The sequence below is a fragment of the Melanotaenia boesemani genome, chromosome 9 (assembly GCF_017639745.1).
Source record: "Melanotaenia boesemani isolate fMelBoe1 chromosome 9, fMelBoe1.pri, whole genome shotgun sequence".
NCBI classification, from domain to species: Eukaryota; Metazoa; Chordata; class Actinopteri; order Atheriniformes; family Melanotaeniidae; genus Melanotaenia; species Melanotaenia boesemani.
The window spans coordinates 23,431,801-23,455,027 of record NC_055690.1 but is presented as its reverse complement, the minus strand read 5'-3'; the positions used below and the strand labels follow the sequence as shown (position 1 = coordinate 23,455,027).

Genomic DNA, 23,227 nt, shown 5'->3' with positions numbered 1-23,227 from the left:
AACATATATGTGTCTGTCAGTCAAGGGTCTAAACATAGTCAGTCTGCTCCATTGGAAGCACTTGACATTCTGCTCACATGATATTGCAGCTCGCAGCTATCACCAGAGAGGAAGGGGGTGAGATACTGAGTGTGAGGAGGAGAGAAGACGTTGAGAGGGAGGGTGAAATCATGCAGGAGATAAATGGAAAAAAGCAGATATAATGGATGGAGTTGTGCCTGCAAAAATCAGAAGCAGGGAGACAATTACTGAAGGATGAGCAAGTGAGTTAGCTGAGGAAAGAGGTAATTGTGATGTGAGAGGGAATGGTGAGGACAGAGTACCATCAGAGTAATATTGCTTAAGTAAAATTAGATGCAAAGGTAAGAGAGATGGAAGGTTGTGAGAAATAGCAGACAACAGTGTAAGGTGACTGTATACTGCAAATTGGATTGAATTTCTATGGACACAAAAGGCTAATCAAGAAAAAAAAATGCAATTTTGCAATTTAACACTTGATACATTTAAATTTAACAATACATTACTACAGCTCCAATTCAAAATAATTTGTGATACTGTGTAAAATGTCAAGATTAACAAATCTCATATGTAAATAGTTTATTTACAACTCAATGTATGAAACATTCTGAAAATGAGACATTTTACTATTTAATGAAAAATATTTGCTCATCTTTAATTTGATAACAGCAGCAACAAAAGGCTGGAAATTTAAAAGTGGTAAATTGGTAAAAGGAAAAAATATTGAGGGAACATTGGCAGCTAATGAGATTAATTGGCAACATGTCAGTCACACGACTGGACATAAAAAGAGCACCTGAGAGGGGAGAGTCTCAGAAGCAAAGCTAAGCAGAGCTTCAGCAGTCTGCAAAAAACTGCTACTACAAATTAGGGAGCAGTATAATTGTCAAGGTCTTAAATATTCCTACAATGAGAACACATGATATCATTAGAAGATGTCCCTGTTTGCAGAGGAACAGTATTGTTGCTTGTGATCTTTGGGCACTCAGCCTGTACTGCATTAAAAATAGGCATGATTCTGTCGTGAAAATGGGCTCAGAAACACCTCCAGAAATCCCTGTCTGGGAACACATTTGACTGTGTCATCCACAAATGTAGGTTAAATCACCATCATGCGAAGAGGAAGCCATATGTGAACTTTACGGAAGATGAAACGGAGATGTCTTGACTAAGATAGAAGTGTTACTCTATGAAATGTCCCTCTTATCTGGGCTAAAGCTGGATTTATACTGGTGTGGCGTCTGCGTAAGGTCAGTTACGGCGTCTGACCTGTTCCAGACCCGACATGCGCCTGTGCTTCTAGCGTGGTTACGCGGAAGTATACTCCCCTGTGATTGGTCAGTTTGTGATTATGTGTTTCTGGATTTCTGGAGCTTCTCGCTAAATTTATGTGGTAACAGCAGAAGAGAAACTACAACACGACGTCGTAAATATGCTCAAGTGCGACAGCACATTTCACCAGCATTAGAAAGACTGGACTAACACACTTTCTAGCTTTTTAGAAGTTCTCAGCTCAAAAACTTGTATTATGTGGTACATTAGTGCCTATGGAAATGGCAGTTTCCACATTTGAAAAATCAACGTCAATGCTGAAAAGTATATGAAGGTTTAAGAGTAACATATGCTCCCATTTAGACATCTTTTCAGTAAAGATCTTGCATATTCCAGCAAGACTATGCTAAACAATATACTGCATCTTTTACAACAACATGGTCTTGTAGTAGTAAGTATGGTTTATTTATTAAGTGCTTTTCATAGACAGCCACAAAATGCTCTACATATAAAGTCAAATAAGTAAATACATTAAGTGGCATAGTAACCAATAAAAAGATGCAATAAAAGATAAGTAGTAGTTTACAAATAAATAAATGGATAATAATTCAATAAAATTCTCAACAGAAAGTCTGTTTAGACAAAGAAGTTTCTAACTGCTTTTAAAAAGAGTCCACAAGAGTCTATTAAACATAGTTGTAGTTGTAGACTGTTGATGCCACAAACTGAAAGACTCTGTTTCCCCCCTCTCCAAGTCTTTAGTCATGTACAGGGAACAACTAACAAATTCTAAACTTGTGAACCAAGACAGCAAGCGGTGCATTTTGTAAGAAGCTGAGATACATAATGGTGAGCCTGGCCATTTCCTGCTCTATATGACCAGGTTTTAAAACATCTGAAAATGTATTGGGAGCCAATGTAAAGAGTATCAAATAGGAGTGTGTGTGTTAATAGTCTGGCCGCAGCATTTTGAATAGCTTGAAGGCGTGAAGAAGATGATATGTCTCGACTGTAAACAGGGCATTACAATAATCTAAATGCAATGACACAAATGCACAAATAATTTTTTCCAATTCAGCTAAGGAGATCGAACTTTAAAATGTTTCTTAAAGAAACTGGAACAGGACAGAGATTTTACATGTGAGTCGAAGCCCACATGTAAAACACCAAGTTTTGAATGCTGGACTTGTTGACAATAATCATGGTCTCAGTCTTGTTGTCTCAGTTGATGTTTAAAACAAGGTAGTTACAAGAGAGCCAATCAGTAACTCGGGTTAAAAGGGTGGACAACCTATCCAGCTGATGAGGCTTAAAAGGAATATATGACTGGATGTAGCTGGTACAGAGATGATAAGAAATGTCATTAAATAATTAAATGATGCCAGCTAAAAGAAACATGTAGAAAAAAAAATAATGGACCCATGACTGAACCTGGTGAAACCCTCCCTAAATAAAGAGGCATTATTAAAGGTGAATTTGTTTATCATAACATAGAAAGTCCTATCAGGTAAGTAAGAAAATAACTAATCTAATTCATGTAGCAGAAAAGTCCAGATGCTCCTCTTGCCAGCCTGTAGTCCAGACATTTTACATTCTGCACACATTCGATGCATCATAAAAAGTAAAGTATGACACAAAAGATCCAGGACTGTTAAGTTGATAATAGTCCCATGTCAAGCAATAATAAGATAACATTCCTCTCCCAAAGGCCCAAAAAAGTGGTCTTCTTAGTTCCCAGACTGTAATTATTCCATCATCTACAACTATTGCTATACAGCAGTAAACATGACATGCCAATAGACTGTAATGTTTTAGTGTTTTTTTTCTTTTCTTTTTCAGTTCTTTCAGCTTCATAAAAAAGAAGGAACTTTTTCTCATCTAGAAGCATCATCAAGGGAAGGTGAAAACGTCTCCATTTGGTGCCGTTGTTATTCACAACAAACTCAGGCATTTAGTAGCAGTTTAGCAGTCCTAAATCCACAAGAGAACGTTTCCTGCAGAGACAGAGAGATTATTATTATTATTATTATTATTATTATTATTATTATTATTATTATTATTCTTATAGGGGACACTTCAAACAGCTGTCTGCTGGTTAAGAAGGGGTGAAAGTGAACACAGCAAAAGCAAGATGAAAATGACAGATGAATTGTGAATAATAATGAGCCAAGGAGGGCATGGAAAAGCAATAAGGCACTTCCTTTAGCCCTTTCTTTATTCCACTCATCATTATTAGTACAGAAGGTAATACTGCCAGCCACAAATCCACGAGTCTCCACGGAAGCCAGTTCCTTCATTACAATATCACTTTTACAGTTATTACCTCCAACACCAATAAAATCTGCCACTGCTCTACATCTCAGCTGTGTTGGTACACACACTGAGATGTAGCTTTGATTTTATTGGGTTATCATGAAATACATGCTGGTCATTTTACTTCAGCCTCTCAGACTGTGCCGCCCACTCCTAAATCAATGCAGAAATTGAATAAGAGTAACACAACAAACATGCACTTAGCAAAAAATATGGCCTTGTCATTGAGTCTGGAAGTATGACACTAGACATCAACTTGTTCTGCATCACATTCAGTCCAGTGTCCCTCTTGTATTGTATGACAGTGTTTCAAATCTGCCTCTTTAAAAAGGTATGTTCTTTCTCTCTGGCACAGGAATCTCTGCACATCTAATTTGTCACGTCTAAGGGGGAATAAATTAACACTAAGCCTTGTAACTGTAACAGTTATAAACAGTCCATAACACTTAATCTCCTCATTTCAATTTGCAAGTTCTGTAACTTAAGTCATTGATTTAGAGAAAAATGTCTCAGCTACTGTTGGTGGAGACAGATGAAGCCTACTGGCTGTGGTGATTCCTTAACTTTTTCTGTAGCGCTCCAATGACTATTTATATAACACGTCATGTCATGTTTTTCCAAGTTTTTTATTTTTAAACTAACCATTCCCAATGAAAATCTGACATTAGTGTAATTTAAGTCACAGCATGCCTTTCGACCACACCTGAAGTTTTACTTTTCCCTTAAGAATGAATTCTTTTGTCTAAAAGATCACCTTGGGAGATTAACTCATGCGCAAAACACACACCTGTTTTGTTTTGTACTGTGTCAACAGAAATTTGATAACTAATCACATTAACCAAGGTATGGTCTCACACACACACATTCACACACACACACACACACATACACACACTCTATTGTTATTGGCCAGGTTACCTTGCTGTGTGTGATGGATTTTTCCATAAGCCGGACCACATGATGTTCACATTAACCAGTAAAATTCACATGGGACAAAAGAGGGAGGAGCTATATTTATTAAACTTTAGTTCCTCTACGCCTGTTTCTAAATGCAACCGAGCACACAGAGGAACTCAGACAGGAAGAAAAGGTGAGAAGTAATTAGTTATGATGTATAAAAGGTGCGTGAAATTTAAGTACACAGGCCTTGCAATTATCTTGAGAGTAGTAAACAAAAACTTGAGTTTATAAACCCGAGGTGGGCAACAACCACAGATAATTTAAGTTTTTGAGAGCATTTTGGGAACCTTGTAAAGTTCTCAACAAGCTGACCTTTTTCATCTGGTAAAAAAAAATATTAAAAAATTCATGTTTTATTAGCAGTTTTTTATTGTATTTGAATAACAGCATTTGAATTTGAACAAAACAGAACAAAATATTTATTACTTCTTACTTTTAAAAGAGAGTGGAGGTTTTAATCTTCGTCCTTGCACTTATCACAGTTTCTGACTTTATCTCACTGTGGCTCTGTTTGTGTGTCAAAAGGGCACAGTGGACTTGGAACGGGAAGAGGGGGAAGAGTGTGAAGAAAACATGGAAGTGTTTGACGACAGCAGCTCCAGTCCTTCAGGAACCCTACGTAATTACCCACTAACCTGCAAAGTGCTGTACTCATACCAGGTATAATGCAACTTGCACACACCCATGTACACACACACACACACACACACACACACACACACACACACACACACACACACACACACATACACAGAGGAATAACTGTTTGTAATTACATAGACACACACCTGCATACCTATCAATTGCAGTACTACAGCACAGAGCATCATTTTGTGCATAAGAAAGTCAACAGCAGTGAAATATTAATGAATTTGCTATTGGCAGCCATGAAAATTTAAAGAAGTGAGCTGGTTCATTCTCCCCCCCTTTTTTTTTATTTGACCTTTTTTCATTCTCACTCCCACTTGCTGTGTCTTTCCCACAGGCCTCTCAGCCAGATGAGTTAACTATTGATGAGCAGGAGATGTTGGAAGTTATCGAGGATGGAGACATGGAGGACTGGGTCAAGGTACTCAAACATAGACAGGCACATATCAGTTGCACAGATTTGAGTCTTATTTACATTTATCATTAGTTCTGCTGTGTGCCATGAATATGCTCTGTTTGGGTTTACCTGCTTTCTTTTTTTTGTTTTTTTTTCTCAGGCACGGAACAAGACAGGTCAAGTGGGTTATGTCCCAGAGAAATATCTACAGTTCCCAACTTCCAACAGCTTGCTGAGTATGCTCCAGTCTCTGGCCACACTGGACGCCCGTTCACACACCTCGTCTAATTCAACTGAGCCAGAGCTGCACTCTGGATGCATCAATGGAGATACAAATGGTATACACAAGCATTTTTATAGATTTAAAAACAATAGATTATTTAATTTTAATGATTAAACAGCTTGCCACTGGTTAAAAAAAAAGTTAGTTCCACTTTTGTTAATGTAAATTTGTTTGTCCACAGTTGTTTACTATTCATGTACACAAATGGTACACAGATTTTTGCTAAACAGAGTGTCACTGGAAAGTAGAAATGTGGGTTTTGTGATTTACTTAAACTAAATAGTAGCAAAAGTAATGATCAATTTAACCATAAATAAAACATTAGAAAAAATAACCAAAATTTAAAGTTCCCAATTGTAGTCAAGCAGAGTTTGATTAAAACAGTTCCTGAAGGCATTGCACTGAACAGAAACCAGACATAAGTGCTGTGTAATTGTTCTGCAGTGCCAGTGGCTGACATTGCAGGCCACCTTAATGATATGAGTGTTTAGCTGTAACACAACCTTTAACTCAGATTTAGACTCATTAATCTCTGCAAAATGGTTGGCTGTAGCCAGATGGGCAATTTGGATGTTAAAAGTGTAAATGCAGCTAGCGCTAACAGAAATTACTGGTAGATTTTAAAGTTAATTAAGATGCTGGACAAAAAACTTGGAAAACTTGGATCACCTACTCTTAGATTTACTCTGAGAAATGATGACCTGACGAAATTGAGCCACACTTATGTGGCTGAGAGTGTAAATGACACCTGTCTTGTTTACGTCAGATGGTAAAATGCATATTGTCTATTGAGGATCATTTTGGAAGTTTCTCTGCATAACAAAAGAAGGAGGGTAAACTAAAGTAAAACAGCAGTAGATTATCTTTTTTTCTTTGTTGTATTTAATAGTTTTCTGGCTTTACTGGCTTGCATCATTTACAATTTGATCTTTTTTCCATCAACATCAATTCACTTTTTCACCACTCTTCTTCTTGTTACCTTGTTACCTGGATACTTGAACCAGACTCCTGCAGAAATTCTTTCCCCTCATTACTGCACCTTTGTATCTTTTCTGTATTTCCCTCACTTTAATCACATGTGCCATATTCCTTATGATGATGAGGACCACGCATACAAGGAACTACATCTCCCAGAGAATAATTCTTCCCTCTGTGTAACACTAATTGCTTTCTGTCTATCTTTATCCTCCTCTCTCTCTGCAGCGGTGTTTGTCCGTGCACTTTATGATTATGAGGGCCAGGCAGATGAAGAGCTCTCCTTTTCCGAGGGAGCTGTGATTCGCCTGTTGAGCCGTGACACTCAAACAGACGACGGCTTCTGGGAGGGGGAGCTGAACGGCCGGGTGGGTGTTTTCCCCTCTGTGCTGGTAGAAGATCTCACTGAGAATGGGGAGACGAGCGTGGGAGGGACAGGTGATACACAGGTACAGTAACACCCTCTCACACAGGACCGAGCTTCACAGATAACACACGGAATAACAAGTGTTCAGCTTATTATGTGCGACACCAGCAGTCTCAGTGGGAAATCTCAAAAAGCTGATTTAAGATGGTGTCAAGCTCAGTCAGTAACACACAGTCAGTCAGAGCTTTACTCTTGAGCTCTGCTTTACATTCAGTCTTATCAGTCTTTCCTCTCCTGTGCCAGTGTAGTCTGCTGTGCCACTTTGTACCACGACTCCCCTCCCTTCCTGTCTGTTGTCCAGCAGATCTATCAGCACAGACAGAGTTCACAAACAGTGGTTCAGAACAGCCGTGTTCCTTCCACACTGATAAAAACATGTGCAATCAGAGAAAATAGGTCTTATCTGTAGCACCGAGTGGTGCCCTATTACAGTAGAAGTTAAGCTGCAGGAAGGATACAGCCTCTCCCTTCCTATAACCCTGCAGGCATTACACAGAAAACAACCACTTTTAGCACTATTTACATGTTTTGTGGAGAAATTTAATTAAGGAAAAACAAAATAGTTTGGTCTGATGGTTCAGAGGGAGTAATGGTCAAAATGTTTGACTCTAAGTTAAGTGATGGTAGTGAAGTCAGTATTTACATCAATTTTATGTAACATATAAGGTACAATTTTACTTTATTTTCTTTTTTACAGATCTCTCCATCTTTAAAGTTGCCATCTTCTTTGCCGCCTCTTCCTCTGTACGACCAGCCTCCCATCAGCCCTTTCACCAGCCCAGAGACTTCAACTCCCCCTCCTTTACCACGCTCACCTTCTGTCGCGCTAAACGGGGAGCATAAGCTTCCTTTGCCAGCCTCCTCACACAAGGGACAGCTGTCCTCCCGCAGTAAGACACACACAACAAGTGTTATCAATTTCCAAAAAACTGAGAGAAGTCATTTTGAAATTTTATGGGATGTATTTGTCTCTCACTCTATAGATCAGAACTCTAGTAGGAGTCCAGTGTCGCCGGGATTTGTCCAGACTCAACCACTACGATTCACTCCAGAAGGAGGCCCGGGCAAACTACGACCTGTTAGTGATGATGTTTGTTGTTCTTCACATATTTTGATTATATATCGTCAATCTGGAACCTCTGAAAAGAGCTGTTTTTTTTATTATAATAGTATCTAGTTTTGGGCACTAAGAATGAACGTAAATCTGACCGAACTCTTAACTGGCTAATAAAGAAAATAATTTGCTGCTTAATTAAAAATAAAAATATCTCTTAGTTGCAGTCTAATAAAGGATGATTATTTCTGAAATCAAGAATCAAAAGTTCCTTGAAGTAACTTTTTTTAAGGAGCACTTAAAGTGAAAAAATGTTTGTCTCTCATCAGGAAGTAAATAATATGCTGACAAATAGGGCATCTCTCCTATTGCCTTGGCATAATTTTTCCTTCTTAAGGCTTTTCACTTTGATTCACGTTGAATATGTTCTGTTTGTCTTGTGCAGGTGCGAGCTGCTCCTCCTCCCCCCAAACAGCATCCCCGCCGGCAGCAGGAAAAGAGTGACAAGACAGAAGAGGTGGAGATCACTCTGGTGTGACAGACAGACAAGTTGACAGGTGGTTATAGGTGCACAGAAGATGAAAACTGATAAAAAGACAGGACCTACAGGCAGGGGAACTGAACTGCTCTAAACTGAAGCGAGCATAATAAAGCGGTGTGAAGTAAACCAAATAGAAGCACGTCGACCCTTCCGGCCACTCCACATCTTCTCTCCTCTTCAAGTTCAGGAGGAGAGCAGAGAGATGGGATAATGGTGGAACATCTAATTAATTAATCTCTGTATTAGCTTCCTAATGAAGTGCAGCAGTAGCCGTCCCCACCTCCCTCTTCACCCTGCCCTTCCACTCTGGCCTTAAAACCTCACCTCATTGGCAGCAAACCAGAGCGTGGTGAAGATGAGGAAGAATGTTTTGAGAGGGGGACTGTGAGGAACATTTAGTGATGGATTTGGCAAGTTTTCTTTTGTCTTCTTAAGCTTAATACAACATAAGACAGTTCATCTCTTCTGCTACATCTCACTTTAGTCTCCCACTTTTCAACAGTTATTCGCGAGGCAGAAGGAAAGTGTTGGATCCCCAAACTGACAAAATACAGTGAAAGGCTTCTCAGATAAGTCACAAATGCAAGCTCACATGTGGGGTTCACCATCAAGGCTCCTCAGCTAGCATACACCCACTCTAATTCACATTTACCAGGCAAGCTTTGGGCATTTTAACCAGAGAAAATCTCCCTTCACAAAATGTTGTGATGCTATTGTGAGTGGACGTGTAATAGTAGCAAAGATAAACACAAACAAAACGGAGTAGAAGCATGTTGCAATCAAGTTGCAGGTTTGTTATGGCCGTATGCCAGACTGGAGTGGGGAAACTGTTTGGAAATGACTTGCTTTGCTATGGGGAATTGGAGTCCTTGAATAGAGCTAACAGGGAACAAGAACTAAACTGATATACAATTTCCTATTTCTGAAGATTCTGGGGATTACTTTAAAACATTCTTTGTGTCTTTTTGGCTTTTGCTAACATCTCTAGTAAATTGGCTTTTATGAAACAGATCTGTGAGCAAAATATCTGCTTACATGAGGGGCACAAACTCAGCCTGTTGCAGGCCAGAACCAATGATGGATGAGTGAAAATAAAAGGGAATAGATAAATGGTTACATGCTGTAAAAACAAGAGCTAGGCAAAGAAAGAAAATTCTAATCATTTAGTTTTCAACTCATTTGATACCTTTGGCTCTATTTTGTCAGTGTTGTGGCTCCATAAAAAGTAGGATTAATCAAAGGAAATACATGAAAAACTTGCCAAGTGTGTCTTGTTTTGCAGTGCAGTCGGGGTTTAAGCAAATGGACAGAGAAACTTGGTGGTGTGTGTGGACACAATGTCCCCCTCCCCAGCCCTTCCCTCACCATATATGATCATTATCATACGTATTTAATGTGTATTAGTACAGTACATTACTGTTGTCATAGGAATGTTTATGCACACCGTTTCATATAGACTAATTCAGCCGAATGAAATACCCTGTCTGATATGTAGTGGAAGTTTTATCTTTGTATTTTACTGAAAGGGCATTGTAAATACAGCAGGAAGGAGAGATGAAAGGAGAGAAGGGGATGTAAGGATGGAAGAAAAGCTAGAGCCAAAGGAGGCTGGATCCTTCCCTCTGCTCTTGTTTTCACCTTTCTACCATCCCTCCTTTATGTCTCTCTGTCTTTATTGTTCTGTCCATGGGCAGTCGGTGTGAATCAGTGGCTATATTATCCACACCTATAGTTACAATATATTACACACACAGTGGTTCATTTTTTCTCATTCTGTACAATTTGTGTTTGGATCGCCATCTGAAGAAGTGAGTGATAAAGCAAGCTTTCATTTGAAATGTTGTAGACATTAATAATTTGGGGCCAGAAGCACAGAATAAAGAGTTGCTCCTGAAAGATTGTTTCTCCTCTTTTGTTAATTTTGTTCAATCATAACAATGCTTGGTTCAACTATAACGTTCATTCATGTTTACTTGACATGCTTCACATTTGCAGCCGTTACTTTCCTGTTTCCTGCAAAGCACCACATCACTATGTGTGTGTGTGTGTGTGTGTGTGAGAGAGAGAGAGAGAGTGCGAGACAGCGAGAAAGACAAAACAAGTTAACCTTTCCAATTCGATATCCCTTTTCTTTTCCGTGTCTTACAATTCAGCAAACAAAACATTTAAGTCAAGCTCAGTGGATGAAACTAAATATGACATGCAAACTAAACAAATCTGTTGTTTTCTACTTTAAGTAAATAAATTTCCCCCTCATGTACACTTCAAGTCTTTACATCTCCTTGCCTAAAGGGCAGCGTAGCACTTTTATTTATTTATATCTTCCCTGGAAAGTAGCACTACCCTCACCTGGTATCAGCTTGGTTGGAGAAGACTGATGAGTCATTGTAGCTTCAAGTACAGAAAATGTCGTTTTTCATTTTAACTCTATGGATGGTCTTATTTTCAGTGTGACTGATACTTTGAAAAAATGTTCTCTTAAAAAGCTGGACAGTATCATTTTGGTTTTTTCCTTAATTTATGAAAACTAAAAAAAAATACAAAGAAGGATGCTTTAAATGAAGACATGCAGAGTGGTTTTTTTTTATTTCTTTTTTTTCTTAAAGTATTTAAGTTTCGCTTTTAAAAATGTGATCATTTACGAGAGGACCTTTGATTTAATATGTATTCATTTTTAAAGATGTGTCCCAATTCTTCACTCTTACACGTTTTGAGTTCAGGCCGTTCATACTGAGTAAATAAAAAAATTCAACACGCTTCTAACTGCGAGTATAAATAGTCATTTTGCTTTTTTTTTGAGTGTTGAAGTGTTGGACTCAAAAGTTGATCAGTGCAGCCGGGAAACTAATCACAGCTCACAACATTTCAAAGTGACTGTTTTCAGTAGCTCCAGAAATGTGTGTTTCAAACAGTGCCTCAAATATATCAGCATCCTGTTAGTACATCTGTATTCTGACTGCAGAAACAATCCCAAGTATAAAGAGAAAGCAAAGTAGCGACTGTATTGTATTAGTATGTGCTAAAGAATTGGGGCACAGCTTTAGGCTTCTTTTGAGAAGAGGAGTCCTAATCTGGGTTCAGATTAATTGGTTTCCTTTATGCACAGCAGAGAAAAAAAGAGAAGCAAAATCTTAACATTTTGTGTAGAGTCCACGTTGAACAAAGTTAAGCATGCAGGAACTAGTCACAGTCGTAGACGCTCACCTCTGCTCTTTTAGTGCCGAATCCAGCATTGACTTTTAACAGTGTGATGAAGGCGAGTCGAACAGTAGCCTCTTCTTGATCTCTCTGAGATCTTATTTATAATGGTTTTCAAACTTGTTCTTGAAGTTTATAGTTTTGGAGCAGCATTCACTGAACTTCCCTCTATGATGCATCAGTCCATCAGTTGTAACATTTCTGACTTTTTTTTATTTTTTTTTTTCAGCAGTCTCTTTGATCGGCTACATGTTTAATTATTTGGTATTTTGGTTTTTATGTTTTATATAATTCCGTATTTTTTCATGCGTGAGTTTGGAACAGCACAGCTAATGTTGTTAATGATGGAAAATCTGGCCTCTCTTCACAGACTGTTGCCATGGTGACAATAATGAGAACAGGTGCAAAAGTCTTTCAGCATATTATTATTGGCTGTACAAAAAAAAAATAAAGTTTGTATTTATTGTGTACAAATGTTAATTAATAAAAAAAATATGAAAAAGCTCTGACATTTTTTTGTGTTGATGTTGTGTCTCTGTACATTTTTAATGCATCTGTCTTGTTAGAATATTATATATGCAGCTGAAAATGTATGTGATTGATATACGTGTGCATGCGTGTGTGTTGTGTAGATGTTCCCGTAACTGGAAATGGGCGTGATCATGATAACATACTGTATAAACACCCTGGGGCCAGAGTTTCCTGAGTGGATGGATTAGAGAAGCAGCACAAGACGAGAGGTTGTTAACTGTCTGGGTCACTAAATATGTTCCTGCTAAAAGTTTTCATTCTATATTTCTTTTTAATTTGACAATAGCTGTTGATTAGTCATGCACCCTGAAGGAGGAGACTGTTTGCCTCCACGTTCCAACTGCAGCTCATCCTGTCTGAAAATCTATCTGTGCTCCAACCCAGAAGGTACAGTATGTTAGCCATTCAGGATACTGAAGTATCCACTAGTGTTTTGCTTGTTAGTCTATGTCTTTGAACATGCCCTACGAGTTATTTTCTGGATGTGTATTCTGTTTGTGTTTATGTTCTGTATAGACAGTGCGATCGAGCGTAGAGCTCTCAGAGAGAGTGTGTTCCCCAAGTTTAGAGAGCACTGCAGACACTTGCTGGGCCTGGAGGTCAGGGTGAGTCCAGACTTAACCACTGTAAACAGTGCTCTCTGCACTGAAAACATCTTACTTGTGCTGTGAATGAGTGTAAGTGTTGCAGCTGGACAGGTAACTCTGTTTTGGACCCTCTCTGTTCTTTTAACACCGTAAACTGCCTCATTTTCAAGAGAAACCTAGAGAACTGTAGATTTCCAGTTCACTGGTAGTAACACTGGGAATGCCTTTATTGTAAAACTGAGTCAAAAGTTTGGTCTAGATGTTTTTGTTTACTTTGTTGTGTCATTGCTAATTGGTGTCTTGTTCCCAACCAATGATCTACTGAAATGTGCATCTTTTTGTCATAGATTAATGCAAAATCTGAAATACAGTTGTTTTCAGTGTAAAACCTGAATTTATTGGGTTCCTTGTTGTAGACGCTCACATGTGGCATATTCACTGCCAACAGTGTCGTGTGTGTTTGATATTGTTTCACACTTTCTGCCTGAGGCCGTTTCTGTACAGGTACAGTCAGTTCTGCTCAGTTTTGCTTAATTAGATCTGACAACAAAGAGGATGAGCAGCTGTAACTTGACAGGCTGTATTGTGTGTTTTTTGTGTGTTAAGCTTTACTCATGCATGTGTGTTAAATCACCTCAGGACAAATCAATCAGCACATGGTGTGGTCGATTTACAGCCATCTGTCCTATAGATTGTTTTAACCCATATGCTGTGTGTATATTTTTGTAGGTAATAGACCCATTTGAGTCCAGTGATCCCAGTTGTTGGCCCGATGAAAACACCAGACAACAGCTGATTGAGGAATGCAGAAAAAATTCAGCTGGACCTTTTTTATTGGTAAATAAACCTCCTGAAGACATGAATTTATAAAGTGCACCACTATATTCTGATACATGAGCTGACTATCTTTGCAGATGAAGTGTCAGTTGTTAAGATTTTTTTAAAGTATTTTTCTGTCCTCTTACGTTGATGTTTATTAAAAAATAAAACATAATGCTGCACATAATATAGAGAGTGCTTTTGAGCTTTGTATATCTGAACGAAAAGCAACTGTGTACTGTGTGCTGCTGTTCCTTTTGTGTCCACATGGTGGTGCTGCAGGCTCTGGTTGGACATCAGTATGGAACAGCCAGTCTGCCCACCACGGTGGAGGTGACAGAGTACCAGCTGCTGCTGCAGGAGAGCCAGCAGGCAGGTTTCAGCACCCAGGAGCTGGAGAAGGTGTACCTGAGGGATGAAAACACTATCCCTCCCTCCTACTGCCTGAGACCTTCTCAAACACACAGCTGCATTCATCTGGTGATAACAGTGAACCTTGTTTTTTGTCCACTTTGTGATTTTCAAATCTATTCTGAAATTATAGCAAGGCAAAGGCAAGGCAAATTTATTTATATAGCACATTTCATGTACAAGACAATTCAAAGTGCTTTACATAAAACATTATAAGCATTACAACGGGGAGCAGCAAGTAATAACAAGTGCATTAAAAACAAACATTAAAATAATAAAAAAAAAAAAAACAGGAAAAAGCTAAAATAAAATTAATGAAATGCAAGAAACAAAGTTCCAGTGTGGGGAAAAACAGTATTAAAACATGACCAAGTTTAAAAATTCAAGCTTAAAAGAAACAGATGCAGATTTGGACTTCTAAATAAAAACTAATGACATGGTTTTTGGTCCTGTTTAGTTAGCAGGACAAGGTTTAGTACAGGGTGCTAATGCAGCTGATAAATTAATGTAAGAATGAAAGTATGGTGTTGAAGCTTGTGACTAAATAACAAAATGATGGTGTATTTAATAATATAAAGTATTTGCTGGGATTAATAATGTTCTAGTTGACTGTGGGGATTTTTTCTCTAAAAATGTCAATATTTGTTCAGCATGAAGGAAAGCAGGAAGATGAAATCAACATGAAGGATGAAGATGAAGGGCTGAGAAAGCTGTTTCATACAGCTGCAAGTCTATGTGTCCAAAGTGGCCGTATGACCCCAGAAAGAGCCCATACGTTCTACAGATCAGGTGATAAATATTCATTGTGTTTGAGTGGATTTTGTTTATTTTGTCCCAGTCTTATATCATTATCAACCACTACTGATCCAGAATCAGGTCAGCTCTATTCCTCCAGGCATATTTTGGAAATTGGCAGAAAGGATTTATGACCCTTCTATTTTAGTCTTTAGTCTTCATGGTAGGGTTCTTACAGTTGGACACCTGGAGAACCTCCTAAGGTGTCCAGATGCTCTCCTGGTTAGATGCTGGAAACCCCTTGGCTGAAGTGTAATTTAACCCATCCTTTGCTATTTGTCTCCAGCCCTGGATGCAGATCTACGATTTGCACTGGGCAACTGTCCCATTCAGGACATTGAAGGTCGCTGCGTGGTCTATGTCCATACGGTCCTTAATGCAAACAAAGATAAAGAAAAAAGATGGGTGGATTTACAACTGCAGCCTCAGTCAGAGGTAAAAGCAATATGAGCCGTTCTGTCTTAGTTTACATCTACGGAAGCAAAAGCAGAATCTGAATCAGATTAGTTTAAAATCTTTAAACTACTTTAGATGGTCATGTTATTTAAAAAAACGGTAGATTTGAGTCAATGAAAGATGATTATGAAATTTTAAATTTATATTTGTAACATTTGTTTTTCTTATTTGTGCATTTTCAGGCTGAAACAACAGATCATATCAGTCTGAGAAATGCACCCACCCATGGAGATTTATTATCAGAGCTGTGTTACAGCTTCCTCCCTGGTCTTGTCACTTCCTGCCAACTTCTGCTCTACACCACGACGACTGAGTGCGATCCTCGTCATGGTTACACTACAATCAGAAGGCGGGGCTATGCTGACTCTCTGTGCCAGCAGGTGCTTTCAGACCTGGTGATGTTGACTAACAGTGGGAATACCTCAGAGCCCAGAGGAAACAGCCTCATTGGTGATGCTTTATCCCGGGAATGGGCTGAGCAGAAGCAGCTGTGCGACACCTTTTCTCAGTTTTACGAGATCATTCAGCCTGAGGAAGAAAAGGTCAGGATAGTTATTTCTTCTCTAATAAACAGCATGAGCATGTCTGATTTTTAAGTGCTTAGGATCTATATAAGGATGTTTCTGTAATGCACTGATAAGGCACAGCTTGTGGCCGCTCAACAGGTGATATTTTACAGATTTATCTTCAGCATTACCTTTTTTTTTCTACCAATTCAAAGCCATTAATATTTTCTTATTTATTATGTCTGTATTGTAAAGCTTTGATGACACTTGAAACCAAGAATTTCTGCCGTAGTGAAGACTAATTTTTACTCTCTGATTGTAGATCAGAGCCTATTTGGAGCAGAGAGACCAACAGTTCCCACTAGTGGTGACAGGGGGGCCATGCACAGGAAAGACTGTGTTGATAGCACACTGTATTCAGCAGGTGGGTGGACTTAATGCAAAAGTCTTTTTCATGTTTTTTATAAAACTACAACTAATCACACACATTACTCCTCAGTCTCGCTTTGTCTTTGAAATAAAATAACTGCAGTCCACTTAGAAATGACTAAAATCTTCAGTGTTCATTTAAGCAGTTATAAATAATAAAGGTTTTTTATAAACTGAAGGACACACGTTTATGGACAAATGGAAATGATGTAACAGCAGCAATTTAATTTCCAATAATTTCTCATTTTATACATTCTAACCAATTAATCTGTGCAGTTTGAGATTAATTGATTACTGCAGAAGTTGTAGTTGCAAATCTTCTTAAAGTGATTTGCACATTTAATAAAACATGCAAGAACAGTGGTTATACTAGTTAATATTTTTAACATGATGATTTTAGAATGAGCAAAAATATCAAGGTGGCTTGCAACGACATTCATCCATCATATATATATATATAGATATATATATATATCTATATATATAATGCAAAAGGGCTAAATGCATATGCAGGGGGCACATTTATCTAATTTGTTATGGTTTTAGAATTTTTTTAAATAATTTTATTGTCTCTTTTTATATAAAATCCAAATATGTCTCTTTAAATTACAGGCTGTTGATTAGTAAAAACACCAAGGTAAATACTTTTGCAAGCTGCTATTTAACCATTAGAAGGGCAATATAGGACAAAGCTGCAGGTATCTGTAACATGTGTTGTCAGTAACACACTCATTCTCTGTCCCTCTCCACAGATAAAGTCCTGGGTAACAGACAGCCATCCTGTTGTGATCAGTTATTTTTGCAATCTGTCAATCAACAAATCTCCAAAGCACCTGCTGTCCAGTCTGTGTTCTCAGATTGCTTGCAGATACGGCAATCAGTCTTCCATGAAGCAGAGTCCCAACTTCTTCATTAGCAGTGACCCAGACAGTCCCAGTTGCATTACCAGCCACAGTGAGCTTATATCCAACTGCAGCCCAACATCCATTCTGAATTGTCATCATGAAGGCAGCACCAAAGAGCAAGTCTCTTACTGTAGCAATGAGCTCAGTACCAAACCATACCAAGATCTTAGAAGACCTAACTCTGAAACTAGTCTGTCTGAACTTGAAGAGCATCTTGCATCACTCCTCACCCTCCTCCCATCCTCCAAACAGCCTCTCATTCTAATCCTTGATGGCTTGGATCAACTTGAAAACAACTGCAATGAGCAGATAATAAGGAGCCTTCCCTCCTCTCTGCCTCCAGGTGTCAAACTCATCCTCACGATTTCTTCCAACCGAGCACGTCTCCTGCAAGCCATCAAACTACATTATCCACAAGGCAGTGGACAGAAAACAGGATCTGTCTGTGCACAGCTGGGATCAGTGGAAAGGAAACAGTGTGTGAAGATGTTGGCGTCACTGCTGAGAGGTTCAGGGAGGAAGGTGACATTGGGACAACAGGCACTGGCGAACCAGGCATTGACTTCCTGTTGTCTGCCTCTCTATGCTCGACTCCTGCATGCACACACCTCACTGTGGCACTCTGGTACGACCATACTAAAATTACATCTTCTTAAAGGATGATTTTAGAACCCACTAGAAGCAGACAGACAACGCAGACCTCCACTAAGCCCTTTTTCTAAGTTTTTTTTTTTTATTTTTTTCACCAATAATTGTGGGATTTTTTTTTTTAGTTAAAAGCTCTAATGGCAAAGTTATCTCTCTCACCCCATAGTAAAGAATTCTTTAAAAATTCCTGGATCCAGGCGGTGATCCAAATCAAACCTAAAATCTAATCACTTGTTCCTTAATTGATTTATGAGATTTCTTGAAAATGTCCTGAAAATCGCTCCATAACTTTCTGAGTTATGTTGCTAACAGACAGATGAACCAGCACCGCAGAATAAATGACTTCAGCTTTGGTGGAGGTAACAATGTTCAGTGTTGTGATTAAAACCAATCCAATGGTAGTTTGGCTGTTTTTATCTTCCAATGTCACAGCATTGAGTAAACCCATTCTTTCCCTGTGTGGCTGCACAGAATTTGCTTGAATTTGTTTACATTATCATCCAAGATATGAAGATTTTAAAACTGTTAGATTTCTCTTGTTATGATGTTACAAAGCCTAATTAATGATCTATTTTCTTGTTGTCAGATTCAGATGTGACTGAGTGGTCTGTTCCCAATTTCCCTTAATTTCTGCTCTCTTGGATAACCTGGAGCTAAAACATGGCTTCTCTATCGTTACTCATGCAGTCTCCTATCTCACCCTCTCCAGGACTGGCCTCTTGGAGGCTGAGCTTGCTAATCTGCTCTCGGGTGATGATGACAATCTATGTGAGAATAGAAAGAGCCCTGCCTCTAAAATAAAGGCCACACAAGTCGAGGTGGAGTGGCTACTCTTGGATTTGAAGAACTTTCTCATCAAAAGAACAGTGGCAGATTCACAGGTTTTGTTCTGGGTGAGCAGGCATTTTAAGCTAGTTGCAACTAAAAGGTATCAAGGTGCTCATGAGGTGAGGAGGAAGATTCACTCATGGGAAACCACCTCTTGTAAACCATTCATCTGGAATAAAAGCTGATGCAGATGGTCATTCCTACAGCCAGCCATGTGTCTTCTCTTCTTTCAAAAATGTTGAACAAGTAAACATTAGAAAAGTCTTCGAACTGCCACATCGCTTACAACAAAGTGGCAGGTTAGAGGAGTTGGAATGTGGGTTGTTGATGTCTTTGGAATTTCATCGGCTATGGCTCAAGCTGGTCTCCTAGATGATCTGGTAGCCATGTTGGAGACTGGTGAATGCTTATCTAAGTTTCAGTTTTTAAAGGAAAGATTGCTCCTCGCGAGCACATTGAGGTCCTCTGCTTGCTTCCTGCAGAGCTCACCCCTGCAGCTTCACACAGTGATGGAGACAAGCCTCTTCCCTTATCTGGAGGTCTTTCCTGGGCTCGGGGGTTATGTGAGTGACATCAGACAGGAAAGGAGGAAAAGTGGAAGGGGTTTAGGAGTAGTGTTTTGCCCTGGTCCCCCTTCAGTTTTACAGATTAAAGACCCTCTGAAAACAGAATTTGAGTTAAGTCTAGCACCAAACAGAATTGAGGGATTTGTTGTATGCAATAAAAAGTTAGGAATGTGGTGGAAAAATGAGATATTTGCCAGCATGTTTGATATCTCCAATGAAACATTGACTCACTGCCAGTGTCAGAGCTCTGTGACCTGTTTGGTTTTCTCCTCCGATAATTTCTACATGTACTGTGGGCAGGAGGATGGCATGGTGTCCATATTTGACATCAAAACCAGCAGTTTGCTTGGCACCTCTTTAAACTCAAGCCACTGTGCAGTTATGCTGATTATCCTCTGTGAAGACAAGCAGGAAATGGCATGTGTGGACAAGACTGGAAATGTAACTGTATGGAGTGTTTCTAACAAACTACAACCACACAAACTTGTGAAAGAAAACCTTAGTCAAGGTAAAACAAAAAATGTCCTCAACACAGATTATTCTGATGAAATAGCACTCTTTTGGTGTGCCAAGCCCATCAGGTGACACTGTGGGATTCATCTAAATGGGAACTGTGGGACCAGTTTTTGGCTCCATGAAGGAGGGCCTTCAAACAAGCACTGCTCGCCCAGGAGGGTCACCTTTTCCTAGCTGTATAGGACACCTCCACCCTTGTCTTGGTGTGGAGGATCAGCACTGGAGAGTGTGTCCTTTCCTTAGAAACAATGAAGGAGCCCCAAATACTTCTCAAAACAGTCTCAGATATGGTTTGTGTTACTAATGATGGCTGCCTGACAGTGTGGGACTCTGAGATGATCCATGCTGCAGGAACAGCTCCAAAAATGGGGCGAGAAGTGAAAGAAGTGCTAATTGATCAAACAGGAAAGTGCTTCTACACTACAAACCAGTCAGAGGAAGTCTGGAGGTGGAGTTCAGATGGTGGACTTCCAAATGTTTATTTCTTGCATGATGGTCCTGTTGAGAAGCTGCAACTGTCTCCAAATGGCGTCCACCTTGTGTCACTGTCAGCAGGTGAAATTTATGTCTGGCTGACAGAAACAGGTGAGAATGTTGTGCGGATCAGCGGCAGCAGAGCTACAGATGTTCTCATCACTCCTAATAGTAACTTTGGAGTGAGTATTTCTAAGCAAGGGCTCTCCCATGTTTGGAAGATTATCAATGGAGGTATAGTGTGCAGCATACACCTGTACCTATCTGATGCCCAGGTGTCACTGGAGAGCACATTCCTCATTGGTCTCCATGGTGGAGACCTGCTGGCTGCAAGCCTGTGGTCAGGTTCAATCAGCAAGCGTTTCTCTTGCGTGGAGAACTTGGAGCATGTCATTGCTTTCCACACACTTTCAAAGCACCCAGACTTTGTGCTGGTCATGACTGCTTCAGGGGCAATGTACACCTGGAATGTAGCAGAAGAGACGGTGTGTTGGCACTTTCAGCTGCCACATATGTTTCACTGTCAGCCACAAGACTTCCAAATGACCTCTTGTGGGAGCTATGCCTTATTGTCCACTGACACGACTCCATCAACCTCTTAGATCTATCTCAGGTCAGACTGTGCTCATTCAAAGCTGATGGCCCCGTCATTAAAGCCTGCTTGCACAAAACTGGACGTTATGTTGCTCACATATCCCGTCCCACCAACCAGGACATCCTTTGTGCTTGTTCTCTGCACGCAGGTCCTATGCTCACAGTGACACGGATTTCAGACGGTGAAAGAGTAGGAAGTGTGCATCTGTTTAAAAATCCTTCAACTCTGGTTGTGAGTGAGCAGCAGTGTGTATTTGTAGGATCTGAGGATGGGTCTGTAGGTGTGTACTCTGTTATAGATGTAATGATCAATGAGGACGAGTCAGCCAGGACCAAAGAAAACTTAAAAGGTCAGAAATGGTGTACCTTTGATAAAACACCATTCATCTGGTTCCCTCAAGCCAAACCTACTATTACATGGCGTTAAGGTTGTACAATACATGTAAATTACAAACGTGTATATAAATGACAAAATGTAGATTTAACAACTGTTTTCTGACCAGACAATATTTTTCGACTTTCTGTCTAAAACTGCACCATTTTACTGTTTTCATTTCAGCAGGTCTTCTTTCATGATGATTACCTCCACCCTTTGAACTAGTTTGTTTTGTATTATGTGTATTACTGACTTTGTGACATTTATTTGCAATAAAACAATTTGTATATTCATATTAAACAGATAATACCACATGCCTTTTCATGTTTTGTGTCATAAGATTTGCTGACATTTCCCCAGAAAGTTTCCTGTCTGCAATTTAAGTAATTACTTTCTATTGACTTAAAATACATAACATGACTTTGTTGTGTTCCCTCCTTGCTCAGAGGAAACTGAAGTTCTCTCAAACAAGCTATAATAGACAAAAAAAGATAACAACTGCTCACTGAAGATGGCTTTTACTACAGTAGTCTGACTTTATATCCTCAGTCACCCACTAGAGCTGACACAGTCAAAGAATGTAGTGTGTGTCTCACACACGGCAATGGGGTAGTCCCCTTGTAGCTAGAAATTGTGCACGTTTATGCTTAAATGACACTGAACACAATGCTGTGTGAATGCTATCTGCCAGTTTGCTGTAAGGCGCTGCTACAAATAACAGCTCAGTCATCTGTTGTGTCGTATGGATATCGGGGTCCACACACCACCAAAGACCTTTAATATGTCCATATTACTAATTTAAGATGTTACTCCAAGCGGAACTCCTTATCATAACATTTACTTAGACTATGAATGAATTTAGTCAGACTATTTCATTAACCATATTTATCGCACATTTTCCCAAAACAGGGTGTCTTGGCTTTATTACAGGGAACCTTTGTTGTTTGAACATCAACACAAAAACCTCAGCATAGCAGAAAGATGTATAGCACTGTCGTAGTGGTATACATCTTTCTGCTATGCTGAGGTACTTGGATAGTAACTGACAGGGCCAGCCCGAGCCTCCGGGGCCCTAAGCAAAACTTGAGTCTTGGGGCCCTCTATTACTGTCTGTACTAATTAATAATTAATGATTATTCACATCTACCATAAACTTATTTAATTTACTGTCATTATGTTTTTACTTATAAAACTAGATGTGAGAACTTTTTGTTAGATTGTAATCGACAGTCATAGAGGTTATGGAAGAAGACAGATTTCCAAATTTAAAATCTTAGTTAATATTCTGCAACTCTCCCTGCTGGCCTCGCAGAAAGCAATACATAAAACATCTACACAGTTATAGGAGGTTGTTCGCAGCATCCTTTTATCAGCCAGGTATTTTTTCACCCTTCTATTGTTTTTAACCTGAAATGGGAATAAATTGTGTTACATAAATGCCGCAGAAGGGCTTATATTCAAAGACATGAGGCAACTCTGACATGGGTCAGGAATGAACACATCTTTCTTTATTTCATAGCACGCAAGTGTCTCCATCATACAGGCTCTCTGTAACACAAACCGGAACTATGGTTCCACTTGCACAACAAATTCAGCTACAAATGTGGCCTAAGAATGACTTACATTTTATATTCAAAGTGATGATGTACCAACTGGGGTACTGAATACTACAGACCCACTAAAAGTAATTAAATAGACCA

The 23,227-nt window shown here is 39.3% G+C and overlaps 1 protein-coding gene and 1 pseudogene across 2 annotated transcripts in view; both read left to right on the top strand.

The window, feature by feature from the left end:
• The window catches only part of LOC121645853 (F-BAR and double SH3 domains protein 2-like), a 58,722-nt gene extending 48,166 nt beyond the window's left edge, over window positions 1-10,556 (top strand). For both annotated transcript variants that reach the window (XM_041994597.1, XM_041994598.1), the window contains 7 exons: window positions 5,089-5,223; window positions 5,549-5,632; window positions 5,769-5,946; window positions 7,095-7,315; window positions 7,991-8,183; window positions 8,277-8,371; window positions 8,793-10,556. In XM_041994597.1, coding sequence (XP_041850531.1) covers window positions 5,089-5,223; window positions 5,549-5,632; window positions 5,769-5,946; window positions 7,095-7,315; window positions 7,991-8,183; window positions 8,277-8,371; window positions 8,793-8,885 — 999 coding nt within the window. In that variant the 3' untranslated portion in view covers window positions 8,886-10,556. The remainder of the gene's footprint in view (window positions 1-5,088; window positions 5,224-5,548; window positions 5,633-5,768; window positions 5,947-7,094; window positions 7,316-7,990; window positions 8,184-8,276; window positions 8,372-8,792) is intronic.
• Window positions 10,557-12,782: 2,226 nt separating this feature from the next.
• On the top strand, window positions 12,783-21,839 carry LOC121645852 (annotated as a pseudogene).
• Window positions 21,840-23,227: the final 1,388 nt, after the last annotated feature.